This window comes from Hypanus sabinus, chromosome 2 (genome assembly GCF_030144855.1).
Source record: "Hypanus sabinus isolate sHypSab1 chromosome 2, sHypSab1.hap1, whole genome shotgun sequence".
Classification (NCBI taxonomy): domain Eukaryota; kingdom Metazoa; phylum Chordata; class Chondrichthyes; order Myliobatiformes; family Dasyatidae; genus Hypanus; species Hypanus sabinus.
Window position 1 is genome coordinate 164,889,586 of NC_082707.1, and position 23,578 is coordinate 164,913,163.

The 23,578-nt window shown below is 39.3% G+C and overlaps 1 protein-coding gene across 4 annotated transcripts in view; it reads right to left on the bottom strand.

The window, feature by feature from the left end:
- The window catches only part of kif26ab (kinesin family member 26Ab), a 194,160-nt gene that overhangs the window by 20,688 nt on the left and 149,894 nt on the right, over positions 1 to 23,578 (bottom strand). For 2 of the 4 annotated variants that reach the window (XM_059958457.1, XM_059958451.1), the window contains exons 6-12: positions 13,503 to 13,712; positions 13,294 to 13,387; positions 11,859 to 12,121; positions 11,422 to 11,605; positions 11,141 to 11,300; positions 8,676 to 8,838; positions 5,019 to 8,493 (exon numbers count right to left, since the gene is read on the bottom strand). In XM_059958457.1, coding sequence (XP_059814440.1) covers positions 5,019 to 8,493; positions 8,676 to 8,838; positions 11,141 to 11,300; positions 11,422 to 11,605; positions 11,859 to 12,121; positions 13,294 to 13,387; positions 13,503 to 13,712 — 4,549 coding nt within the window. Of the gene's footprint in view, positions 1 to 1,414; positions 3,310 to 3,510; positions 3,748 to 5,018; positions 8,494 to 8,675; positions 8,839 to 11,140; positions 11,301 to 11,421; positions 11,606 to 11,858; positions 12,122 to 13,293; positions 13,388 to 13,502; positions 13,713 to 23,578 lie in introns of those variants that run through there. The other 2 variants (XM_059958470.1, XM_059958465.1) reach the window with 2 other exon arrangements.

Sequence of the window (23,578 nt, forward strand, 5' to 3'; positions counted from 1 at the left end):
GAGCAAAATGGGAATGTGGTTACAATAGCTTATACAGCAAGTAGGGGAGATGATAACTTAGACTGGTAGCTTAATGAGCCAATTCCCCACAAAGAGAGCACAGGATATACAGATGGGTCTTATCTCTGTGAAAAAGGATTGTCTGGAGCTGCTTTGAGCTAAAGTTTTTCCAAGAGAAAGAAAGACTAGAGACATAAGGGAAAGAGAAAAAGTCAAAGGACAAATTACAGTTTCACTACATAGAGAAAAAACAATGACTTTAAGTACAGGCTTAAGATAAACAGAGCTGAAGGGAGAATTTAGATGAAATAAAGGCTTACTAAATCTGAATGTTAAGAAGATTTATAAAGGAAGGGTGGGGGAGGAGTGTGGAAGCAGAGCGTGTAACAGAGAGAATCGGAAAGAAATAAATCTGGAAGCAAAGTTGATAATGATAAGGTGAAGCGAAAGAGTTGTCACTGATATTAAGAGGAAGGAAGCAAATAACTAGACCTAGCCAGACCAATCCAACTGTAAAAGATGCAGTATTTATCGTACTTCAACTTTTACATTTGTATTGGTCTGGCTTGGAGATGATGAAGATGGGTGTGAGAATTTTTGCAAAGGTCAAAGAAGAAATCATTTCCCATCCATTTCCTGTTCATTTTCAGAAACGGCCCAAGATTACATTCAGAGGAAGATTAGATAGTGGCATCATTTTGCTTGGACAGGGGTAAAAGGCAATATGCTCAGATATAATTGTAACACCTACCTAATGTTTAAGAAAGCATACTAGAATTGTTTAGCAGATGCAGAGCAAATTCATAATTATAACCAGAGAATTGGAATTTTAGGGATGTTGGAGGAAAGGCAGTAATTAACCTAATTATTGGGGAATAGAATCAATTACCTTCAGTGAGGCAATCATTATATTTTACCTGAATGCTTTAGTCACACTCAACTAAGCCTTAAATTAAGCCTTAATTTAATCTAAACCTCAGCACCAGTCACTGAATGAAATGTATTTCTAGTTGTGTAAAATATTGAAAGGAAGCAGCTCAGACACAATGAAGAGTGAGCAGATAACATTCATATAAATGATTGACCGTCATCTTTTGAATCATGCTCTGTGTTATACAAATTCATTGCAAATAATACAACAGTGTATTATTCAGAAAGCACACATAACTGTACATCATACATGTAGATTGCTATCTTCCTGCTACTGGTACCAGAGAGGATACCTTGTATTTGATAATCATGATTTTATCGGCACTCTCATGGACATGATGTCAAAATGAATGAAACGATCGAGAAACTGGTATAATTCCACACTGGCTCAAGTGCTGTTAACAAACACTAGGTGAAAGATCATGAAGAGAATAGAGATATTAAAAAAAAAACACAATAGAGCCATAAATGAGAATAGAACTACTTTACTGGATAATTAGAAAAATAGTACAAATGAATAAGTTATTACTTAGTACAAAAGTAGAATACATTTAATTGTAGTTATCTACATTACTGTCTTCAGATAAGACCATAAGACCATAAGACATAGGAGCAGAATTAGGCCATTTAGCCCATCGAGTCTGCTCTGCCATTCAGTCATGGCCGATATCCCCCTCCTCAGCCCCACATAGATTGTACAGCTAACGGATGATATGGATACATTGCAAATATGTATATTGTAAGTGCAATTTCTACCAGTATTTCACAGTTCTGTGCAGAAATATTTCAACAACTAAACAATGTTGACAATTACATATTATCTGAAATGACTAGCACGTAACTGGGTTTTTTTTTTGTATTTTACAAGTAAAGTCTGCCAGCAAATTTTTTGGATGATTGGTTCATTGCAAATGTGCTACTACTCAAAGAGTCGTTGGCCCTTGGCAAGGTTTTCAGGTTTTTTCAACTATCGAGTGGTTATTCCTCAGAGCAACATGGAGGAGTGCTGTTGGTCTTACAGCATCATTGTGGGAATTCAACTATTTCATTATCTCTATTTCACCAAACAATGCAATATTTTCCAGATAAACTATAGCTATGTAGACCAGTGATTACCAGATAACACCCAACAATAAAGGTGTGAAAACAACCTACTTTCCCTCAAATTCATCTGGTACAATCCTGTGTTAAGCAGGTAATCATTTAAATTAACCAAACATTACTAACCAATTTACCATTTCCACGAAGTTAATTTTCCAAAATTACTGCTGCCAACATTCATGTAGCATGGGCAGTTACACGTATTTACTCAAATGGTCACGCCTCATTAGTCTGTAATTCCCTGTATGATAAATCACCTCCAACTGGGGTTATTGCTCAAGACTGATTGCAATCACTAACACGTTCAATGAAGAATTATTTGATGTACTTAATCCCCTCTAAATGGTGTGGACCAATACTGTTTCAATAGTGTTTTGCAACAACATTTGTTCGATAATATCACCATTGCTTTAACCTATCTAGCACATACAGGAATCAAATTGTCCCGATATCAATATGTCTATTATAAGCAAAAAAATTCCACCTCTGCACTGTCCTGAAGGGTTGGGCAATGAATTGCTTCTTATTCATATTTCTCCCTTAGCTTTTGAATGTGGGACTTCTAAATGCTTGAGGTGACTCCAGAGAATCTCTGCATGTGATCAGATAGGAGGAAGGTCCCTTCGCACCACTGAGAGTCAGACTATAGCTACATGGAGCCAGAGGTTATCAGATCCAATGCAATAATCTAGGGATTGGCTACTGCCATTTCCTATAGCTTTCGTTTGCAAATAGAGTGGAGGTTCGGTCTACATTCTGGCGGCCTCAGCTCTGGACTCCATTAGCAAAAGCTGCAAATTGCAAACTGTAATTTGACCCTCTATTATTCAATTAAGTGACAGGGAAATCATGCCAGTAATGCACAAATATCTACTAACCATCCTTGTCGTTAAGGCAAATGACAGACTGTCCAAGTTAAATTAAAGAGAAAAGACTTGCACTTATATTGCAACTTTCGTCTTCCTTTTAGAACTTTTTGAAACAATGAAGGACTTTTGAAATGTAATCACAGTTGTAATATAAGTCTAGTGAATTATTCCATCAAAGCTTGCTAGCAGATAATAGCATAGATTTAAAGCTTGGCACAGGAAAATCAATCAGCTCCCGCTAGCCTCGCCTGAAGTTCATTTTCATTGAGAAACATTTGAATGGCATGCTGTCATTGAGTCCCAATGACTTTTCCCCAGCAGTGGACTCCTTGCTCTCTGGTTCTTCTCCAGGCTGTCAGAAAGAATCAAATCCTTTTGCACTGAGTTGTGTACAGCTGAAAAAATGCACCTAAGGAGACAAAAGGAACAAAAGACAAATTGTTAATCACCTACAGGATGGAAAGCAGACAATTCAAATTCAGGCAGAGTTGGAAAACTTTTGGTGAAATTTTTTTTTAAAAAAAAGGTCCAGATTATTTTTTTAGATTCTGCCACAGCTTAGTTCAGACAATGATATTTTGCACACAAAACAAATTAATTTAAAACTCACCAGGTTATCTGCAACTCCAAAGTAGACGGTTTGCCCGCTAGAAAGAACTTTGTGACTCTTCCATTTCTTCAGTGGCATAGCACCTTAGCAATGTTCTTTCAACCTTTGAACAATTTTTTTTCACAAGTCTTTTCAGGTCACAGATTCTTCTCTGACAAGGTTGTGGTGCAGCCAGCTTTTCAATGGATGTTGATACTGAGGTGACTGTTCCAAAGAAAACATCTTGGTATTTGACAACTATTGATGAGAATAATAACTCTCTTGGTGAAACATAACCAGTGCTCTTTGCTCCTGCTCAAGTCCACTTTGCATAATTATCATAAGCAGTTTAGGTTGCATTCATATTGATAACATAGTCAGTGTGTAGATTTAAACAATGCCAACTGGGTTCTAATTGATTGCCTTAATCTACCACAAGTAAGAGACTGATAGGCAAGAATGAGCATTGTTTGTGAATTATGAAGAGAAATACTACATATCTAAACAGTGGGAAGCCCTTTCATTGACGAAATTAGGGTAATATGATACTTCCATCTTTTCCCATGGAGATGACCTCTAGGATTGGACCATTTACATATTGTAGGCCATATCTCAGATCACCTTCAGTAATATCTACCCTCCTGACCCAAATAAACTAAAGGGTGTCCCACTGCTGCCAACTAAACGTCATTTCTTCTGCAACCAATTCTTTCTGCAAAATTGACCTTTTAATTTTTAAATCTGCCCTGAGGCTCTTAACAACATTTAAATGGTGAAAGTGAAAAGACATCCTTCGCACCCTCTGGTGCCCACTGGTAATCCATCACACGATATAGATTTCTCATTTTATAAGTTCTGTCCACATGCATTCATACTGTATACCCCAGTTCAATGCCGCCTCAGTTTCCAGAGGACATAACTGAAACACAGTGTTACCCAGCAACAAACACATATCATTTTCTAATCCAGCCGCATGACGTATCACGTTCAGGTCCTTTCATTTTACAGCTTTAGAACCTGAAAATTTAATTGTCTTGAAAATCATAGATTTAAATGGGAACTGTGTTTCCATTCAACAACCAGCTGACTTGGGTACAAACAATGAACAAGAGACAAGATACTGGAGGGCACTGGTGAACTGAATATTGGAACCCAGAAAAAAATTGCTGTCTTTCAAGGAAAAAAAGTGAAGGGATTGGTGGAGACAATTTAGGAAATAACAAGCAAAAAGCTCTTAGACAGCCCAGTTTCTAGAGAATGGTAATACTGCCATCATACAATCGTCTCTCTTGGAGGGTCGCTCCACAACTCTATGGCACAATAATTAATGAAGTGAACCGCTGCTACAAACCCCTAGATAGAGCACTTAAAACATTAAAATACTTGAACCGAAAACACATTTACACAATACAACTTCAACTTTCATTATTATCTACATAAAAATCATTATTTGCCCAGTTGTTTATTAAAACTTCGCATTCTTAGAAACGCGAGTCAAACATTACGATAATGTCATGCGTAACGTTTACCTGCTGTCCGCTTCTTGGGGGACTTGCAACTTCGGTTGCGACCAGCTGTGGACATCCCACTTTCACTCATGGAATCGTGTGCGGATGATGCACTCCCAGTCGCCTCACTGTCACGAATCATGCTCTCATAGCCACTGCTGCCACCGCTGTGATAAAAGAGTGCCGTCCTTCCCATGGCCGGAGGCAGCTCTCCGCTAAGGACGCTGCTGTTGTCACTACCATGCCCGCTGCTGTAACGCTGAGGCCGTCTTGGTGCAGTTATTTTACTGTAGGGAGAAGGCAAGACTGGCATCTGCATTATTTCATCACTCAAGTTGACTCCGCTGTCATTCCCACTGTCAGAATCAGCAGATCCTCTCAAATGGCCTACTTTACTGGATGAGGCTGCACAAGCTAATTCAGATACGCGGCTGTTGGCTGCCCTGACAGCTTGCTTTGTTCCCATAATCGTTCCCTTGCCAGGTTTGCAACTGGCTACCTGTGCTGATCGAGGTACTGTTTTTCCATTCGATGGGACACTGGAACTACGGCCCACTGACTGCGTTAACGACTTAACAGATGTGCTTAACCCCTTGGCACCACTCGAAGAGAGGCTTCGACACTTATTTCCTGCCACCAGTGCCTTGTTATTGGAAGGACATTTGGTTTGATTGGACTTAACTGGTACCAGGACCGCCGGAATAGATGGGGTAGACATTACTGGAGCTGAGGGTGACACGCCAAGCCTGGGTACTGAGCGTCCTGTTCTGCTGTTGTTGCTGTTGGCAGGGTGACCATTTTCTTTGGTCACACCGTTCTTGGATCCCACTGACGAAAGGCTATCACACCTCTCGAGTGACATCTGACTTCCGCAGCGATGCACTGCCTCAAGTTTAGGCATTCTGGATTTTGAAGCCGAGATACTTTTAATGGAGAACTGATCGGATTTTATGTTTGCTGCTTTGTTGCAGTTACCCTCAGCAGCACAAGGAGCCACATTTAGTGCTCGATCTATTTCATCTTCTGATCTGGGAGGTGATACCATGACTGCCTCTGGACTGGTGCATTTTTGGGCACTAGTTTGTGGCACAGCTCTGTTTTTTTGCTCAAGACTAGACTTACGGACAGGGGGTGCTGGTGGAGTCCCATTGAGCCTTGGCAGCATGCTTGCCTTGGCTGCTGATGTTTTCCTACTAGCCGTTGATTTTAAGCTGCTCGTGTCTCGCTGGTCTTTGGGTACAGCTCCAGCACTGGCACTGGTGTGCATTATTGGCATTGTTGCAACCATTGCACTTCCTTTTTTAACCTGCACCACTTTTGCTGGCACTTCGTTTTTTCTGCCACTCACACCCGCGGCACCATTAACCACGGTTGATTTACTTGCCATTTCACACCCGTACACAACTCGTTGTGTACAGGAAACTGTTGTGTGAAATTTGCTCAGCCGAGGAATGGTCCCGGTGTTCTGGGCCATTTTCGTTTGCTGTTTAATTTGGCTGTTAGTACCGGGTTTGGGAGGGGACTTCGCGGAGAGCGCGTGATCCTCAGCTTTTGGTGCTGATTGGCTGTTGGTGCGAAGCAACCAGGGATCCTCGAGCTCAGTTTCTTGCCATTGCCTTTCTCCACAATGCGCCGTGCTGCTGCTCTGGCTCACAGCTGAGGTAGACTTTATTTTCCTGGGAAGACTAGAGGAGCAAACAGGATTATCTTCAGAAATCGCTGGGTCAGGATAGTGGACTGGGGTGCTTGCCCTAGTTACTGATGAATTATTAGTACCAGTCATCACTTTGGATAAACTTAAGGCAGTAGAACCTTGGCTGGGGTGTGAAAGAAGTCTGCTTGAGCTCGTAATTTCGCTAGCCAGTTCAGAAGGACGGAATGCAACGTCACTCAAGATGCTTTGTTGAGCCAGTGTCAGTGGAGTCGTCATGTCTTGCAGCATGTCAGGTGAATCCAAGTTAAACTTCTCACCGTAACTGTAGCAAGACTGCACAACAAAAGTATCGGATGGCTGTGCTCCGTCACTTTCTATAGCACAGATACTGACTTCACTGAGCCAGGAGCTAATCGATGAGCGTCTGCTGCTGTTGCAAAAAGAATCATCTGTAAGTAGCCCGGCAGTGTCTATATTTGATCCAGCATTGGCTGCTGGTGAGGTATAAGCTTCAAAATCATCATTAATGCTACTAATAATACTGACAGGCCGTGAACCTGAAGCCAGTGCCTGAAGTGAACAATCACTATTAAAGCTAATAATGCTAGCTGGCCGACCACTTTCCAAAATACCTTCAAATGACAGCTCCTCTACAACAGTAAATACCAGCTCATCTTCTCCGTTCAGTTCCACTGGCTGCTGCAACGTCACAGTGGTGGTCAACATATCTCGGTCAATGCACCCACTCCGCAATGCTGATCGTACACTGGTTGCATCTGAGGCACCAGACTGCTTATATCCACTTCTGTAGTTGCCCACTTCCCTTCTAATTATGGCTGATTCAGGTTTACTTGTGCCCTGTTGGCTCATTCCTACTGGAGGAGTTCTAATTCCACCACTGCTGCTGAATTCCGAACTAACGCTTTGCCTGTCTTTCAGTTGTGGAGGTGGTGGTGCAGGGCTTGGCAAAGGTCTCCTGTTGAAAAACGATTTCTCCCTCACGACAGGTCCAGGCGTGGCCTGCGGCTGCTCTTGCGTCGTAGGGCAGTTGGGTCTGTGCATGTTGGTGGAAGCCGTGATTGTCTCCTTGATTCCTTCTGCCTCATTATCACCACTTGCTCCCAGTTTGCTTCCTTCACCTTGAGTCTGCAGTTTTAAATGTTCAGTTGTTATGGAGTGAGGCAAGTGAGATGGGCTCCGCATAGGTGATCCATTTTGCTGCTTTGCAGCAATGGGGGGCTCCAAATTCTGCCCTTTTTTACAAGACCCTGCTTCGACTGAAGAACGTTTCCCATACATTTGTGAAGGAGGTCCCTTTTCTGATACCACAACAGATTGTGTCACTTCCTGTACTGAGATACATTGCGTATTCTCTACCCTTGGGGGGCCTACACTACTACTGCAAATGAAAAGTCCTTGCTCACAAGAAAATTTGATGGGCTCCTCGCTTCCATCAATGCACTCTAACCTCTCTTGCAATTCTGCAAAGGTGTTGCATTTGAAATAATCCCTTTCACTCCTCTTACCAACAACGGCAGCTTCCTTACCCTTCTTCGGCTCACACTTCTTGCTGAGGGAAGGGATTATGGGTACAAACTCTGGCGGACCTTCATTATCTGTCAGTTCGCGATCAGACAGTGCAGCACCGTTGGGACCAACGTAAATAACTGTATCACAGGATTGTTCACTGCTAGAAGAGTAGTCGGGTTCACTAGATATTCCTAATGCTGGAAGATCAGGATCAAGAGCTGTAGTTCTTGCATGAAAGGGCCTTAAGTGAGGTGGTCTTCGAATCCGACCTTCTTCACAAGAACTCTCCCCACCAGAAGAACTCGAGGCATACTGGTTCAAAAACAAAACAGTTTACTTTTAGAGTGGAAATAGAACCACAAACTTAACAGAAAAGAAATTGAGATAAATGCTTACTATATTAAGATATAATGCTATTCACAATAAAACAATCAAAAATACTTTGCGAGTCCATATTAGAAATCAGTATCATTTAAAACTTAATAAGGACTGACCTTGGACTTTTTCTTTCTCATTCGATGAATTCGTGCTGCAAGCTGAATGCTTGTTAGGGTTTCTGCATAGTTGACAGGAGAGTCAGAAATATGGGTGATCATAGTTGTTCTACAGTTTATATTCCCCAGCGATTCTCTCAACAGCATAGTAAGCTTGCTATCTCTATTGTGCAACAAAAGAAATACATTTAGGTACAAGGAAAGTGTTTGATTAAGCATTTTTAATATTAGCTCATTTATACATGTAGGAAAATCTTTACATTTTGTGCTCTTTCTTCATATTCCACATATAATGGGGATTAAAAAGGTCTTAATTTGGAATTTCATTTCAGGTAAAGAAAAACAGAATAATTCTGCCCTTCAGTCAAAAAATCTCTCCATTAACTTAAATCTTTTTATTCTCTGTGCATGGGGAACATTTTATGTCATTTCAAACAAATACAGCAAATGTTACAGCAGATAATTACAAAATCACATGTTTAGCATAACTAGAAAGACTTTTCTACAGTGATTTTTATTATTGGCACAAATGTAAAGAAGCTGTCCACTCATTGGCTTTGCTTCTATATTTATGGCCAATGGCAATGAACTTAGAACAATTGGGTTATGTGTCAAATAATTTGCATCCAAATTTGAAAAACTATCTTTCCTTCACAACTCTTCAATAACGCTTACATTAAATTAAAATGACAGAGATGCAGTTTTCATTCATAAGCAAGCACCAAACTTGATCAAATTATCAATAGGAAACTTGCTGGAAATGTCAGCTGACCACAGCTTGATCAGGGCGATGGATTATCAGCAATTTCAGGGGATAGCTTGCCTAACAGAATATCTTCTAAACCAATGAAATTTAATGATTGTCTGAAAGAAGATAATGGAAGAGAAGGGTGAATTAGAATCAGATCAGGTACTGAAAGGAAAATAAAAAGAGGGAAATTGCACTAAGGGGAAGGAAAAGGAAAATCAAAGCAATAGGCTAAAATTAGAAATATTTTGATTTTCTAAGAAGAATATAGTTCCAGGTGGGATGAAACTGAACAGCTTAAATTGTTCGTTCTGGTCAAGACAGTTTGACTGGCACAGCAACTGGCAATTATCACATTTAAAAGAGCCTTAAAATCACAAGTTTTAACTTTATGCAGTGGGTTTAATGATCAATTAATGTGCAGATTCAGCAGTTATTAAAAATAACAGGAATACCAAGTATATATCTGGGAAGCAAGCAGTGAAAAGGTGTAAATTCGTCAAAGTAAGTTGATCTGTTGATTCATAATTCATGTTGGATTTCTTAATCCCCTCAATATGCTGCTTGATCTCTGCACTAATAATAGCATGTGTTATTAAAGTGCTGTTATTTCTCCAATAAAATCCAGCGCAATGTGCCCCTTCTGAGAGCCAACAATTGAGCCCATGTGGTCCTTTATTCCTGTGGTCCTTTGTTCAAATTAAAAGTTTAAATTCATGCCATCTTACAATTTGTTAGTAAATTCTGGATAGTTTATTCTGGCTGTCATGCCAAACAGAAATTAAGAGCGGAGTTGTGCCAGACCCTGATCACTCCCTCTGGCCTTGCCATGTTTGGAATACCTAATGAGTGGCTGTGTTTTTAGAGTGGCTAACCCCAGACTGTGGGGCCATTTATCTCACTCCAGATTATAGCAAATCTGCTTTAAATCACACCTGGCCAGCCACAGCAATTCCAAGGAATATCAAAGTAGGACAAAGCACAGGATCTCTTCCACCTGAAGTCCCTAGACCAACCCACCTAACCACGTGAAGAGGGCAGCCGGTTTACTCCAGCAGACCACCCAGAAACATGGCTGTAAGCCTGAAACAACCATGATCAGTACTTTCTAACTATTCATGCAGAAAATTGATTGTTGTAAAAGAGAGAATTGCAGTTTATAAACCTCATTTAAAAATAAGAAATAGCTATCTTATCTAAAAATGTAGCATGATTTTTTAGCTTTAGGAGCCTGTTCTTTTTCCAAAATATCTAAAAACTCAGATTGGACAATATCATTAGACACAGATTCAGTTAGATTATTATTAAATACAAATACTTCTTGACTGACAAATACTCATACAACTCTATGCTGTAATAACACTGACTCTTTTAAATACTGTATATGCCTTCAAGTTCCAAAGGTATTTTTTATTATGAAGAATAGTGGACCATTCTCTGCCCATGGGAACATACAGAGTGTGCTTTGCCAAACTATTCCTGGTTTCATGAACCAATTTCCGGGAAGTCATGCCTATCATAAATTGAGGAATGGCTAATAGCAACCATGAATCCAATTTCAGTTTATCTGCAATGGAACTGGATTTAAGGCAGAAAGAAAGTTTCAAATAAACACACTCAATGAATTTCTGGGCAAAATGTTTTTCATAAACAATTATCTCTGCAGCAAAATTATTTACCCAGAGTTAATTCTTAATAACCCATGAATTTTACTTACTTGTATGGAACATGTTTAGCCCCATTTACCAATGCCAAAATGACATTGCCCAGAGCTGAAAGTGACAGACAAAGACCACCACCACCATCTCGACTCTTGCTGAGAACCTTTTCACAGCTTCCCAAATCTACCAGGTGCAAACGACTGCGCCCTCCAGACACTAAAGGGAGGAGCAAGGTGCATAGAACCAATTAGCCACTCTGAATTTACTAACAGATGTAATGAATGTAAACTATTTTAATGATAAGAAAATACTGCTTTGACCTTAAAAGTGAACATACTTCCCCCTTTGCCACTCTTATCCATTCGATATTGGTAAATGTGAAGTGTAAAGAGCATATGGGAGTTCCTTCTCTCCTCCTCATCACAGTCTGGCCTACTGGTCCTTCTGGAGGCAATTGCAGCATCAAGGAAGTAGGCAGCTTTCTCTGCCGTGGGGGCTCTCAGCTCGTTTTGATTCTGAAGCTGGATACGAAGAGAAAAATATTACTAATTGGAAGAGGGTTGCATTTCTGCTCAACAGATTAGGTCTCTGGGGCAATTCGCAATAAATTATGTATACCAAGGGAGCAAAGATGAAAAAATGTAAAGCCAAGACTGTGGCAGTGACATTTTAAACATAGCTGGAACATTTCAAATATTCTTTGATGCACAACAGAAATGTCACAATACCAATATACTTCAAAACAGCAAAATTAATGTAGTATAATAAAAATACCTGAGTCCCACAGACTGGGTCCTCTCGGAGGTAGACACCAGGAGACTGGCCATCCTGGAGGCTGCCGGTGGCCACTTCAGATAACAAGTCCCTAAGGTTTTCATCCTTGCCCCAGATCTCCACAGCAGAAACCCTGACTGAGAATCGAGTTCCAGTTTTCTCCTTGCGTTCATTTATTAATTTAAAAAGCCAGGATATCGCACAGGGAATAACACCAAGATTTTGCATTGAATTATCCTTTCCAATCATAGTAAATGTCTTTCCTGGAAGTAAAAAGTAAATTAGAATGTTCAATTGTTTAATTTCTTTAGTGATCTAGATGGACATAAACATGATAAATTTGCCTCATTTTCTTGAGGATCATGTCACATTGACAGTGGTGTGCTCTGAGCACCAATGGACCCCAACATCTTCTCACTGGAAGATGCGGCAGCCAGCTGCTATGGTTGAGTTTACTGTGGAGGCAGCAGGAGGTGCATAGGCCTCCCACAGGAATAGAGACCCAGACTGGCAAATTATACCTCAGGGTGAAACCTCGATGTGCAGAGTGCACACTCCTCTTGCCAGTGTACAAATATATATTAGGTACATTGCAATACATGATGTCAACAGACCAGTCATTCAAGGGATCAGAAACCAGAGGACATGAGGATAAAAGATACATGAAGAAAATACTACTTATAACACAAAGAATTAGCATCTGGAGTCAACTAGTGTGATAATGGAGGCAATTCAATTATAACATTCAAAAGCAGGGCTGACTAAGTACAAAGTGAAAGAATTTGCAGGACTGTGAGGAGAAGATGGATAAATTACTCATTCAGATAGCTAGTATGGACTCCCTAGGCTGAAACGCCTCCTTCCAAGTCTAATGTTTCTGTGAATCTGTTACATTTTCTCTGAACTGAAAGATACCCGAACTGGGAACGAGAACAATGGTTTTACAGTGGATGTGAGCACCAAATGTAGAGGTGATGGAGCGGCTGAACAAATTGACAGCTGCAACAATATTATCAATCATTGAAAACTAAAGGTTCAAAGGTTGAGTACTGGAAGTGCCTTGGAAGTACCAGAAGCATTCCTGGGGTGGGTAGAAAGGAAGTAGCAATAGAAGGGTCTGGGATATGTGAATGATGAACAATACAGGGAAGTCACTTTTATGACTAAGAATAGCTTCATTAATATATTTATTTAAATAGTCATGGCCAAAGTCAAAGATCTAATATTAACTGTTATATTTTAAACCTTATTACTTTTTCTCCTACTGACATTTCAAGAAATAATTTAGAAACTGATTTTAGTAAATCAGCAAAGTCCATTGAAAAGAAAATTCGACTTCAGTCATATACTATCAGGTTTATTGTTACAGAGGTTGACAGCATGTAATTACTAGTCCAACACTGTAATTAACAGCAAAAATAAATTGGAAGCTCACCAAGCTTGACATGACCAAAACAGAATATGCAGCCATCTGCACCATTCACAACAGACTGAATGACTTCTGCCACTGTTCCTGAACAGACCTCAGCCTAGGATTATTAATGCAAAAGAATAAATTATGTCACACTGGAATGAATACAAGACTAATTCAAGCTGATCAATAAGGATGAATTTAGCTATTTACTTTATCTTCCTTCTGCTCACCTGCGAGGCATCTTGGGTGAAAACTGCATCAAATGCAAACATTTTTGGAGCAGCAACCACTGTTCTCCTGTGGGTGGAACTTAAATGCCCACTCACTGAGGGGTCATAAAGGGTTATTTGTTTTTTGCGAGAGTCTACTTTCAGAAAGGACATTGATTCTGATGTATTGTTTGTCCCTTGGGAAGGACAAATCCGTACCATCACCTTCACCTGAAAGGAAACAACGAACAATCAGTTTTCAATATCACCTTTGAGCAATAAGTTTGGTTTGCTTATTTTTTGCAGATGAGCCGGGAAATGCAGGTATTTCAATGATTTGAACAAATTTTACCCTGTAAAATCAGAATTAGAGAATTTGAAATCCAGATAATGTACAAGTATGCAGCTAACTAGTCAAGTATGACCCGTGTTAATGGGATTAAGTGCCAAATAAATTGGGAGGTAATTTAAACTCCCTCATGCGCAACATGTGCTTTACACTTAATATCAAAAGAAAAAAAGGTTAGGTAGTTGGATAAATGGGCTCAGTTAGTAAATGTACCTTATTTGTTCCCTTCACAGATCTTTGAAAAGAAACTACAGAAATATTCCTGCAGAGGTAAACACCTTACACTAGTTCACCATTCATACGACTCAATCAAGAGGCTACACAGACACGCTTCACAATTACCATGCAGTGAGGTAGATGAACTAACCCAACGTGACCACTCATGGAAGAAAGTGGTTCCTAAGGACAAGCGCGGAACAGAGAAGGAGATGCAATTATTTAAACAAAAACACTTCCATCCATATCCACTCTACTTCAGTCCAACACCACAGCAATTACAGATAGCATCTACACAGAAATCAGGCTCATTCTTATTACTGCTGCTGTTCAGGTTTCAAAGACAAGACCCAAGAAGCAACTAAGGCTGACTTTGACTCAATTAAACGGAAGAGGCAGTTGACAGCATGTAATTGAAAAACCGCATACACATGCACCAGGAAATACTTGAGTGGGTCGTCAACTTAATATGAAGATAGCCTCTGTCAGTACTGTGTTCACTGAATCAGAGGAATGGCCGAGACACAATGATAGACATGGTCTTGAGCCATCATGTAACTTTTTTCCAGTGCAGTGAACATTTTCCATCTATTACAAAGGATATTTCTTCCATTCTGGCATCACAGATACAAAAAGAAAACAGACTATGCATATCATAGGAGCCAGACTATATTTGATCTGGTATTGGGAAATGAACCTGGTCAGGTGTCAGATCTCACAGTGGGAGAGCATTTTGGAGATAGTGATCATAATTCTATCTCCTTTACAATAGTATTGGAGAGAGATAGGGACAGACAAGTTAGAAAAACATTTAATTGGAGTAAGGGGATTTATGAGGCTATCAGGCAGGAAATTGGAAACTTAAATTGGGAACAGATGTTCTCAGGGAAAAGTACAGAAGAAATGTGGCAAGTGTTCAGAGGATATATGTGTGGAGTGCATAGGTACGTTCCAAAGAGACAGGGAAGTTATGGTAGGGTACAGGAACCATGGTGTACAAAGGCTGTGATAAATCTAGTCAAGAAGAAAAGCTTACAAAAGGTTCAAAAAACTAGGTAACGATAGATATCTAGAAAGATAAGGCTAGCAGGAAGGAGCTTAAGAAGGAAATTAGGAGAGCCAGAAGGGGCCATGAGAAAGCCTTGGCAGGAAAGATTAAGGAAAACCCCAAGGCATTCTACAAGTACGTGTGTGAAGAGCAAGAGGATAAGACATGACAGAATAGGACCTATCAAGTGTGACAGTGGGATAGTGGGTACAGAACCGGAGGAAATAGAAGAGGTACTTAATGAATACTTCAGTATTCACTATGGGAAAGGATCTTGGTGATTGTTGTGATGACTTGCAGTGGACTGAAAAGCTTGAGCATGTAGATATTAAGTAAGAGGTTGTGCTGGAGCCTTTGGAAAGCATCAAGTTGGATAAGTTGCTGGGACCAGATGAGATGTACCACAGGCTACTGAGGGAGGAGATTGCTGAGCCTCTGGCAATGATCTTTGCATCATCAATGGGGACAGGAGAGGTTCTGGAGGACTGGAGGGTTACAGATGTTGTTCCCTTATTCAAGAAAGTGAGTAGAGATAGCCCAGGAAATTATAGATCAGTGAGTCTTAACTCATTGGTTGGTATGTTGATGGAGAAGATCCTGAGAGGCAGGATTTATGAACATTTGGAGGGGTATAATATGATTAGGAATATTCAGCATGGTGTTGTCAAGGGCAGGTCGTGCCTTACGAGCCTGATAGAATTTTTTGAGGATATGACTAAACACATTGATGAAGGAAGAGCAGTAGATGTAGTGTATATGGATTTCAGCAAGGCATTTGACAAGGTACCCCATGGAAGACTCATTGAGAAAGTAAGGAGGCATGGGATCCAAGGGGCCACTGCTTCGTGGATCCAGAACTGGCTTACCCACAGAAGGCAAAGAGTGGTTGTAGACGGGTCATATTCTGCATGGAGGTCGGTGACCAGGGGTGTGCCTCAGGGATCTGTTTTGGGACCCCCCTACTCTTCATGATTTTTATGAATGACCTGGATGAGGAAGTGGCGGAATGGGTTAGTAAGTTTGCTGATTACACAAAGGTTGGAGGTGTTGTGGATAGTGTGGAGGGATGTCAGAGGTTTTCTATGTTACTATCAGCAACTCACCCAGTACAACTAATGCTGGCCCAGGGAGTACTAAACAACAGGGTGCATGGGGTATCTAGCAGAGTTGGATGTAAAACCTCTCAGAAATGATACAGAGCTGATAGGGCAACGTGCCTGACCTGGTAGTTAGCAACAGTCAGAAAAATGGACAAAATAAATAAACCTAAGAAGTCTTGCCCATTTTTATTATGAAAACTCACCAGGATTTGCCTGTTAATGTAAGGCACATAATTTCAATGGGTTTCTTAACCAATCCGAATAAAAAATATAAATCCCAATAGATATTCTAACCACCTCTGCCTCTAGCAACCTGTCTCTTTCATCATTAACTTGTTTCCAACTTTGCCTCTATTGATCTCTTCAGTCCAGCAACTCTTATACTTAAATTTACCCTATCAGTTCATTATAAACTGGGCTGGTTTGCATACTGGTTTGTATGTCAATAACGTAGACGGCCCGGACACAACATCCATTGGCGACACTGACCATCAGAGGGCCTCTCTAATTATGAACTCACAACCAAAGTGAAAAGACATAAATGGAGTCAGTCTGGATTGAAATAACCTTTCTCTGAAAGAACAAGCATTTGGTGATATTTTAATAAAGCTTCAATATTGACAATAATTTAATGAAGAAAGGAAATTCTGAGGCAATGTGTGGTTTTCACAATTTTTGCATGGAATGGAAATGATCTCCTCCGTATACTGCCTGCTTCCTATTCAGGAAACAAACCTGCAATAAATTACTAAAAAGCTACATTTGCTGCATAAACAAAGAGTAGATGAAGGGCATCAATAGCACCGAGAGTAGAGTGCATTCCATGCTTTCAACGCTACCTGCACTTAGCTTCTGAGTTTGATCCAATGGAAAGCTCGAAACCAGTGTAAAAGCCCATACTAGAAACTAAGCAAAGCTTAAAAATAAAGGAAACATCTGTTGTGAATCACTAAAAGGCTTGGAAATGGCAGATTCAAGGCTAGCCTTACTCATAAAAACAGAATGGGGCCACTGTGGTATTTCACGGCATTTCACACAGGCCCACAGTTGTTCAAGCTGAATAGACAGAAATAAAATCCATCCTTGCCATTCTAATTTATCCAGTTAAATCTATTTTATATCCACACTTCATTTTATTTGCAGCTGCATCTTTGTGCACTGTAGTACATACTTAACCAAAAAAGCAAACTTATGTCTCCCAGCACTTAATGTTTCTCATTTCTCTAGATCCTCGTGCATTTCTGATGTAGTCACTACAAACAACTCAACATTGACTGCTGGAAAGTGATAAGAAATTCAATTTTGCATACTAAAGAGCAACATATTGAAACCATAATTATAATGCCTCCCACATGCACCTTGCTAACAACTACTGACCATTCTGATAACACGCTCATTTTGTCCAGTACGTGCTCATAAAGATTAAATTATTGTATATTATACAATCAGACAATTAACTTGTTACATAGTTACTCTCAGACATTCAAACTGGGACTTTTTATAAAAAGTACCAGATTTAATTAACCTTAAATTAATACTGCTGTGAATCCCACTGATGAAATCCCACATTATTGCACTCCACTGTAAATCACATTATATAGGTCTCAGTTCAAAGACAATTTTACTGTGGATTTAATTGGAACTGATAGATGCAGATGACTTCCACAAATTAGATTGGTCTTCTAGCTCATTCATTAGCACATACATTGTGCAACTTACAGGGCAAGCTTCTGTTTAATTTTTGCAAAGCTGATAAATAATTATGAAATGATACATAACACTGAGAGTTTAGTGATGGCATGGAAAATTTAGCTCTATTTAATTTGCAGAAATATTGGGTTTACAAATTGGCTTTTGTGAAGTGGATATAGGTTATTAATTTACACATTTACACACTGATAATTCCTGCCCCAACAATTTTACAAGTACAGTTCTCAACTGCATATGAGGACATATTCATAGGAAACTTTTAGGTATAAAATTGTACCTATCTTGTGTCAATATATTTTTTTAAATTGCAGATTCTATAACATTCATACCTACTTCTTAGGTTCTGTGTAAGTTAGTGACCTTCTTTAATATCTTAGAAATAAATCTCAAGATCATGAAGCACTCGGTCATGTAATTTCAAGGCAGATGGAGACATTAGAGGTAAACTTGTGCCCTGAGTAGAAGAAAGTAGCCAAGCCTTCAGCTCTTGGCCATTGCCACAGTGACCACATGTGTAGACATAGGACAAGGACAGGATTGGGCCCCACCATTTTCTTCTCTACAGAAACCACCTAGTTTGTCTGAAGTGCAAATAAGAGCTCCTGGGGTGAGAGACAAAGTAAAAGGATTGAATAAGGAGACAATGACAGGGGTAATGACTCTCAATTTCTTTACGTCATTGAAGGAGGATATTCAGCCTGCTGAGTAGATGCTAGTTCTCAGAGTAATCATTCCGTACTCTTTCCTTAAAACCCATTTTTTCACGCATGCAGATTAAGAACCTGTGATACGCCCATGTCTCACCTATGCTTAAGGATAACAGAAGTGGTCAAGTACCCTACTAATCTGTATGCTTCTGGGATGAAGGAAGAGCTGGAGCATTTGGGAGCCCCCATTTGGCCACAGAGCGAAGGTATAAATTCCACACAGAGAGCACTGGAGGTCAGCATTGAAATTATGTTCTTTTTTTTGCATACCGATATAAACATTCTCAGTAGGAATGCAACAAAGAACAGATCTTAGATTCTAACCGAGGAGGTTAGATTTGGCTCTCGCACCTAATCCTTCTACTTCTGAAGTCATCACTGCCACAGTCAAGGAAGTTTTATTAATAACGTTATGCCAGTCATTTAAGGTAAAATTGGATAGGAAAGGAGTGGAGGGTTATGGGCTGAGTGCGGGTAGGTGGGACTAGGTGAGATTAAGGGCTCGGCACGGACTAGGAGGGCCAAGATGGCCTGTTTCCGTGCTGTGATTGTTATATGGTTATAAGAGAAAAAACAAGTAGAAAAAGAGGAGGAAAAATCACTTGCTAATAAAATCACCATATGTTAGCAAATAGAAAACAATTTTTACAGTTCTGTTTGCCACAGACCAACAGAGATGGTAGCAATCGAGAGAGAGCAGAAGTGATACACCGGGATGTTGCCTGGAAAAGACGGCTTTAACTATAAGGATACAGTGGATAGGCTGGGTTTATTCTCAGTGGAACATAAAGGAAAAGTGGGTGACACTTGAGGTTTATAAAATAATGGAGGTATAGATCAAGAGTCTTTTTCCTATGATGGATGTGTCTAAAAGTAGGGTCATGGGTTGAAGGTGAATGTGATAGAATGAGTAGCTAGAAGAAGAGGCAGATATAATTACAGCATTTGGACAGGTTTTAGGAAAAAAAGGATGAGCAAATGAGCATAAACAGCTTGCATGGATAATTTGAGCTGAAGGAACTGTTTCTATGCTATACAACTTTATGATCCTACCGTTCTGATGCTTTTAGGTAAAAATATGTGCATCTTTGATTTCCAGAATTTAACTATTATATCAATTAAGATGCACATATTTTTATGGAAAGAATTTGCTCCTTCTCCAATAGTATAGAGGTTGAATATTAAACCCAGCAGACAAGTCCCACTTGTGAGCTTGGAACCCTGCTGACAACAGCAAGCTCAGTATCCTACAGGAGAAAGCAAATGACCAACGCAAAACCCAATTACTCTCCAAAGAACTCTGTTAAACATGCAAATGCATAAAGCAGGAGTCAGAAAACAGATTCAGTGGAACAAATTTTTAATACACCTACAGTGTACAAAAAAAACTAGTTTTACCACAGTTGGAATACTTCATGCAGTTCCCCTAACCACAGTAAAGGAAGCATGTGATGTCAATGGCAGAGTATTTACAAGGATGTTACCAGGGTTGGAGAAAACTACAAGAGGAAAGATTGACTCTGCTTTATAACAGAAGACTTTGGGAGGAGATTTCATCAAATTCCATATAATTATGGGAGGGCTAGATAGAAATGATTTTGTAAGAACTTATTTCCCGTTTCGGGCAGATGTATAAATAAGCTAAGCAGATTTAAGATAGTAGGTAAAAACAATATAAGACAGATGAGAAATATTCATTCATACGATGAGAAATATATGTTAAGGATTTCACTATCCCTATCAGTAGCGGGGGGCAGAGGGGGTGTGGTGGTGGGGGGAGTAAGTGTGTACCATTACCAGAATTATTTTGGGAAACCCAGGATAGTTTTTCTAACTAGGCAGAGATAAAAGGCTTATGGACCTTTTCCTGTAAGTCCTCTTATGGTCCCACAAAGGAACACTAGTTAAGCCTGTTAGTGCACTGAACAATCCAACAACTTTATGGCATATTCATTTACCATTCACTCAAGATTATCCTGATTATCCGAGAGATAATGGTGAATAAACAGAGAATATGCCACTTCGGACTATGGATGGAAGGAAACTGTCTTTTTCTTAATCACGATATAATATTCAATTTAGAAGTTACAACAAAATTTACATCAACACTATAGCACATAAAAGTATTTTTTGTTCTTTATTAACCAAATTCACACAAAACGAATTGATTAAATGAGGTTTGGTTAATGGCCTTCCTTAACATAGGTTTAATGTTGGATTCAACAGGGAAAAAGGGTACAGAGGAACATAATAAATTTAACTGTCACTTTCTCAATCTCTCCCTTTGACACCCAGGGAGCTTCTCCATTTTATCATTGTTCAATTATTGACATTTTTCAGCTTCTCTATGTATATCGATCTCTCCGTTCCACTTCACTTAATTATTATTTCTGGGCAACTAATGGAAATAAATCATCCCTTTGTCTTAATGTTGCAAGTCTATCAAATATCTCTTAACATTCTGTACAAAGTAAATCCCCCTGCCCGAGCTCTGCTGTGCATTATATTCAGCTGAGACTATGCTTCCAACTACTCAAAACATTTTTGCTTCTGATTTAACTTGAAGCAGAGGTATTAAATTGTTTTCTAGTCTGCTGATTTGTAAAGCACTGAAATCACTCCCCAAACTATCTGGCTCATATGCAGTATAAGGGGAGAAATCAAATCAAAAGGCTATCTCCCCTTTGGTCTTTCAATTTAGGTGAAATCAGGACTGAAAAGAAGGGAAACGCAAAAAGTAAAATAAATAAATAAAGGCCCCTCACTCTCTTCTTAGTTAAAAATGAGAGTTGAACTATAAGGAAATACAAGAGTTTAAGGCAACTGAATGAGAATCACTTCAGATAATACAAATAATTAAAACTGCAACAGCATTGCAAGAGAAAAAAATCAAAAACAATGCAACATACTTTGAAGATGTTAACTTGCTGATAACAATGACTCAGTTGAGCTAAACCCGAGGTTTCATATCAATTCATTGTCTGTCACCTCACTACCTACTCCAGTCCTACGATTTTCGGGAATATCAGCTACAATTTTACTTCCTTTACCAGTCTTCCATAACAATCCACCATCTGCACCAATAATCTTAGCTACTCGAGCCCAAAACTCCTGAATTTCACACCCCTCCCTGCCTCTGTACCTCTCTCCCACCATTAGAATGCCATATAGATCTATGTCTTTGATCAACCATTTGGTTAGTTGTCTGAATATTCCCTCATCTGGTTCAACATCAGCCTTTGTTAATGACATTCCTGTGAGGCATCTCAAAAGAGTTACCAAGTTATTAAATAAACTGAGGTGTCATCAGCTTCCCCCTCATAATACATTGATGAATACTTATAACTTATTAATTTAACCACCATAATATGTTGTGAAGTTATCCTAAAACTATAACCAAATTAAGCATTAATTAAACAAAGCTCTAACATCTACACTTATCTGCTATGATTTGTAAATAAACTATCCTTTCAAAAGAACCATCCTGACACATCCTTCTATGTATACATTTTCAGGCCATTTATGTTGTTATTTTTTATATTGTAAAAGCATGCTGAGCACCATCAGCATTTTGCATAGACAACCTTACCAGCATTTTACTTGACCTAAAACAATCGATTCTTGACTCACCAAAATTTTTTTTAAATAATCTACAAAATTATAGAAAACATTCTATCAATCTGACTACAGGGTGAATGCCTTTACCTAATTTACCCTGATTGATTGCTTGGATTATCCAAAATATAATCAATGCCATTCATCATCTGCAGGAATATCAAAAATATCAAAAAGCTCAGAAGCTGTAATTATTCTGTTGTAAAATGAACCAATCATGAGTTGATTCACAAAGGCCACAGTGGCAATTTTTATTCCAAAAAACTATTCAACTAAAATGCCACACAAAGGATGACCACAATTGACTGGCAACCTATCAAAAGTATGAAAGCAACCACTTCCGATTTCAGACCCCTGTCATTTATCTTATTACAAAATTACAGGCTAAAAAGATGGTTGTGAGCGATCTATGATTTTTATCAACAATCTATGATTCTCCTTCTTCCCACTGCCCCACCCACACTCCCCAACCCACCAAGGTAACTGTCTTAAGAAAACGGGATACCTCCATTCCCTAATCAAGTTGTAACATAGTATGTATAGATGTGATTAAGTTATAACCAAAATCTTGTGTAATTGTGAGCTAATTAGGAAGTCCCATTCTTCATTTACACTATTTCTCTGTGGAAGCAGGTTATTGGTCAAATTTCACTATTTAACCAAGTAGTAATTTCTTCCATTTGAGTTTAAGTCGTCAAATTGCACAAACTTCTTTACTGATCTCAGGTGCACTATTTATAACACCAACTAGGTTATAAAAATGCTGTTCAATAGCCAGTGTTCTATTGAGAGGGTTTATATATGTCACATTTGCAAGTTTAATAGCTGCAAGATCCTTGTCCCTTTGTACTTCCCATGTAAAGAGGCAGTGCAAGGCTTCCCACTGCACTCAAAAAAAAGAAAAGGCATCAAATCTTACTGGCATCGACCCTTTTAAGCGCATTTTGTGTCAGACTGGAGAGTTTAATTGCCTCTCTTTTTGCCACGTGTCTCACGTAAGAGGTCTCTGTCAGGAAAAACTGACAGAAGCTTTGTGATTGTAAAACACTTATTCACTGATCACAGAAGTGGAACACCACTTCAAGACATTTGTTGAAAAAGGAATTCAGAAAAGTGTTTTGAAATAAAGGTACCATCTACCACATTAAAGTCATTCAGGAGAGGCATAATGAGATGCACCTCCAAAATGCTACAATTTCATAAATACCTCAGATGAAAATATGCACATACAGCTTAGAGACAAATAAGATAGCTCTAGCAAATGATGAATTAGGATTCTTCTCACATATCCTTCAATAATCTTTCCTGAATTCATTAACATATTAATAAATGTAAATAAAGAAAAAAATGCA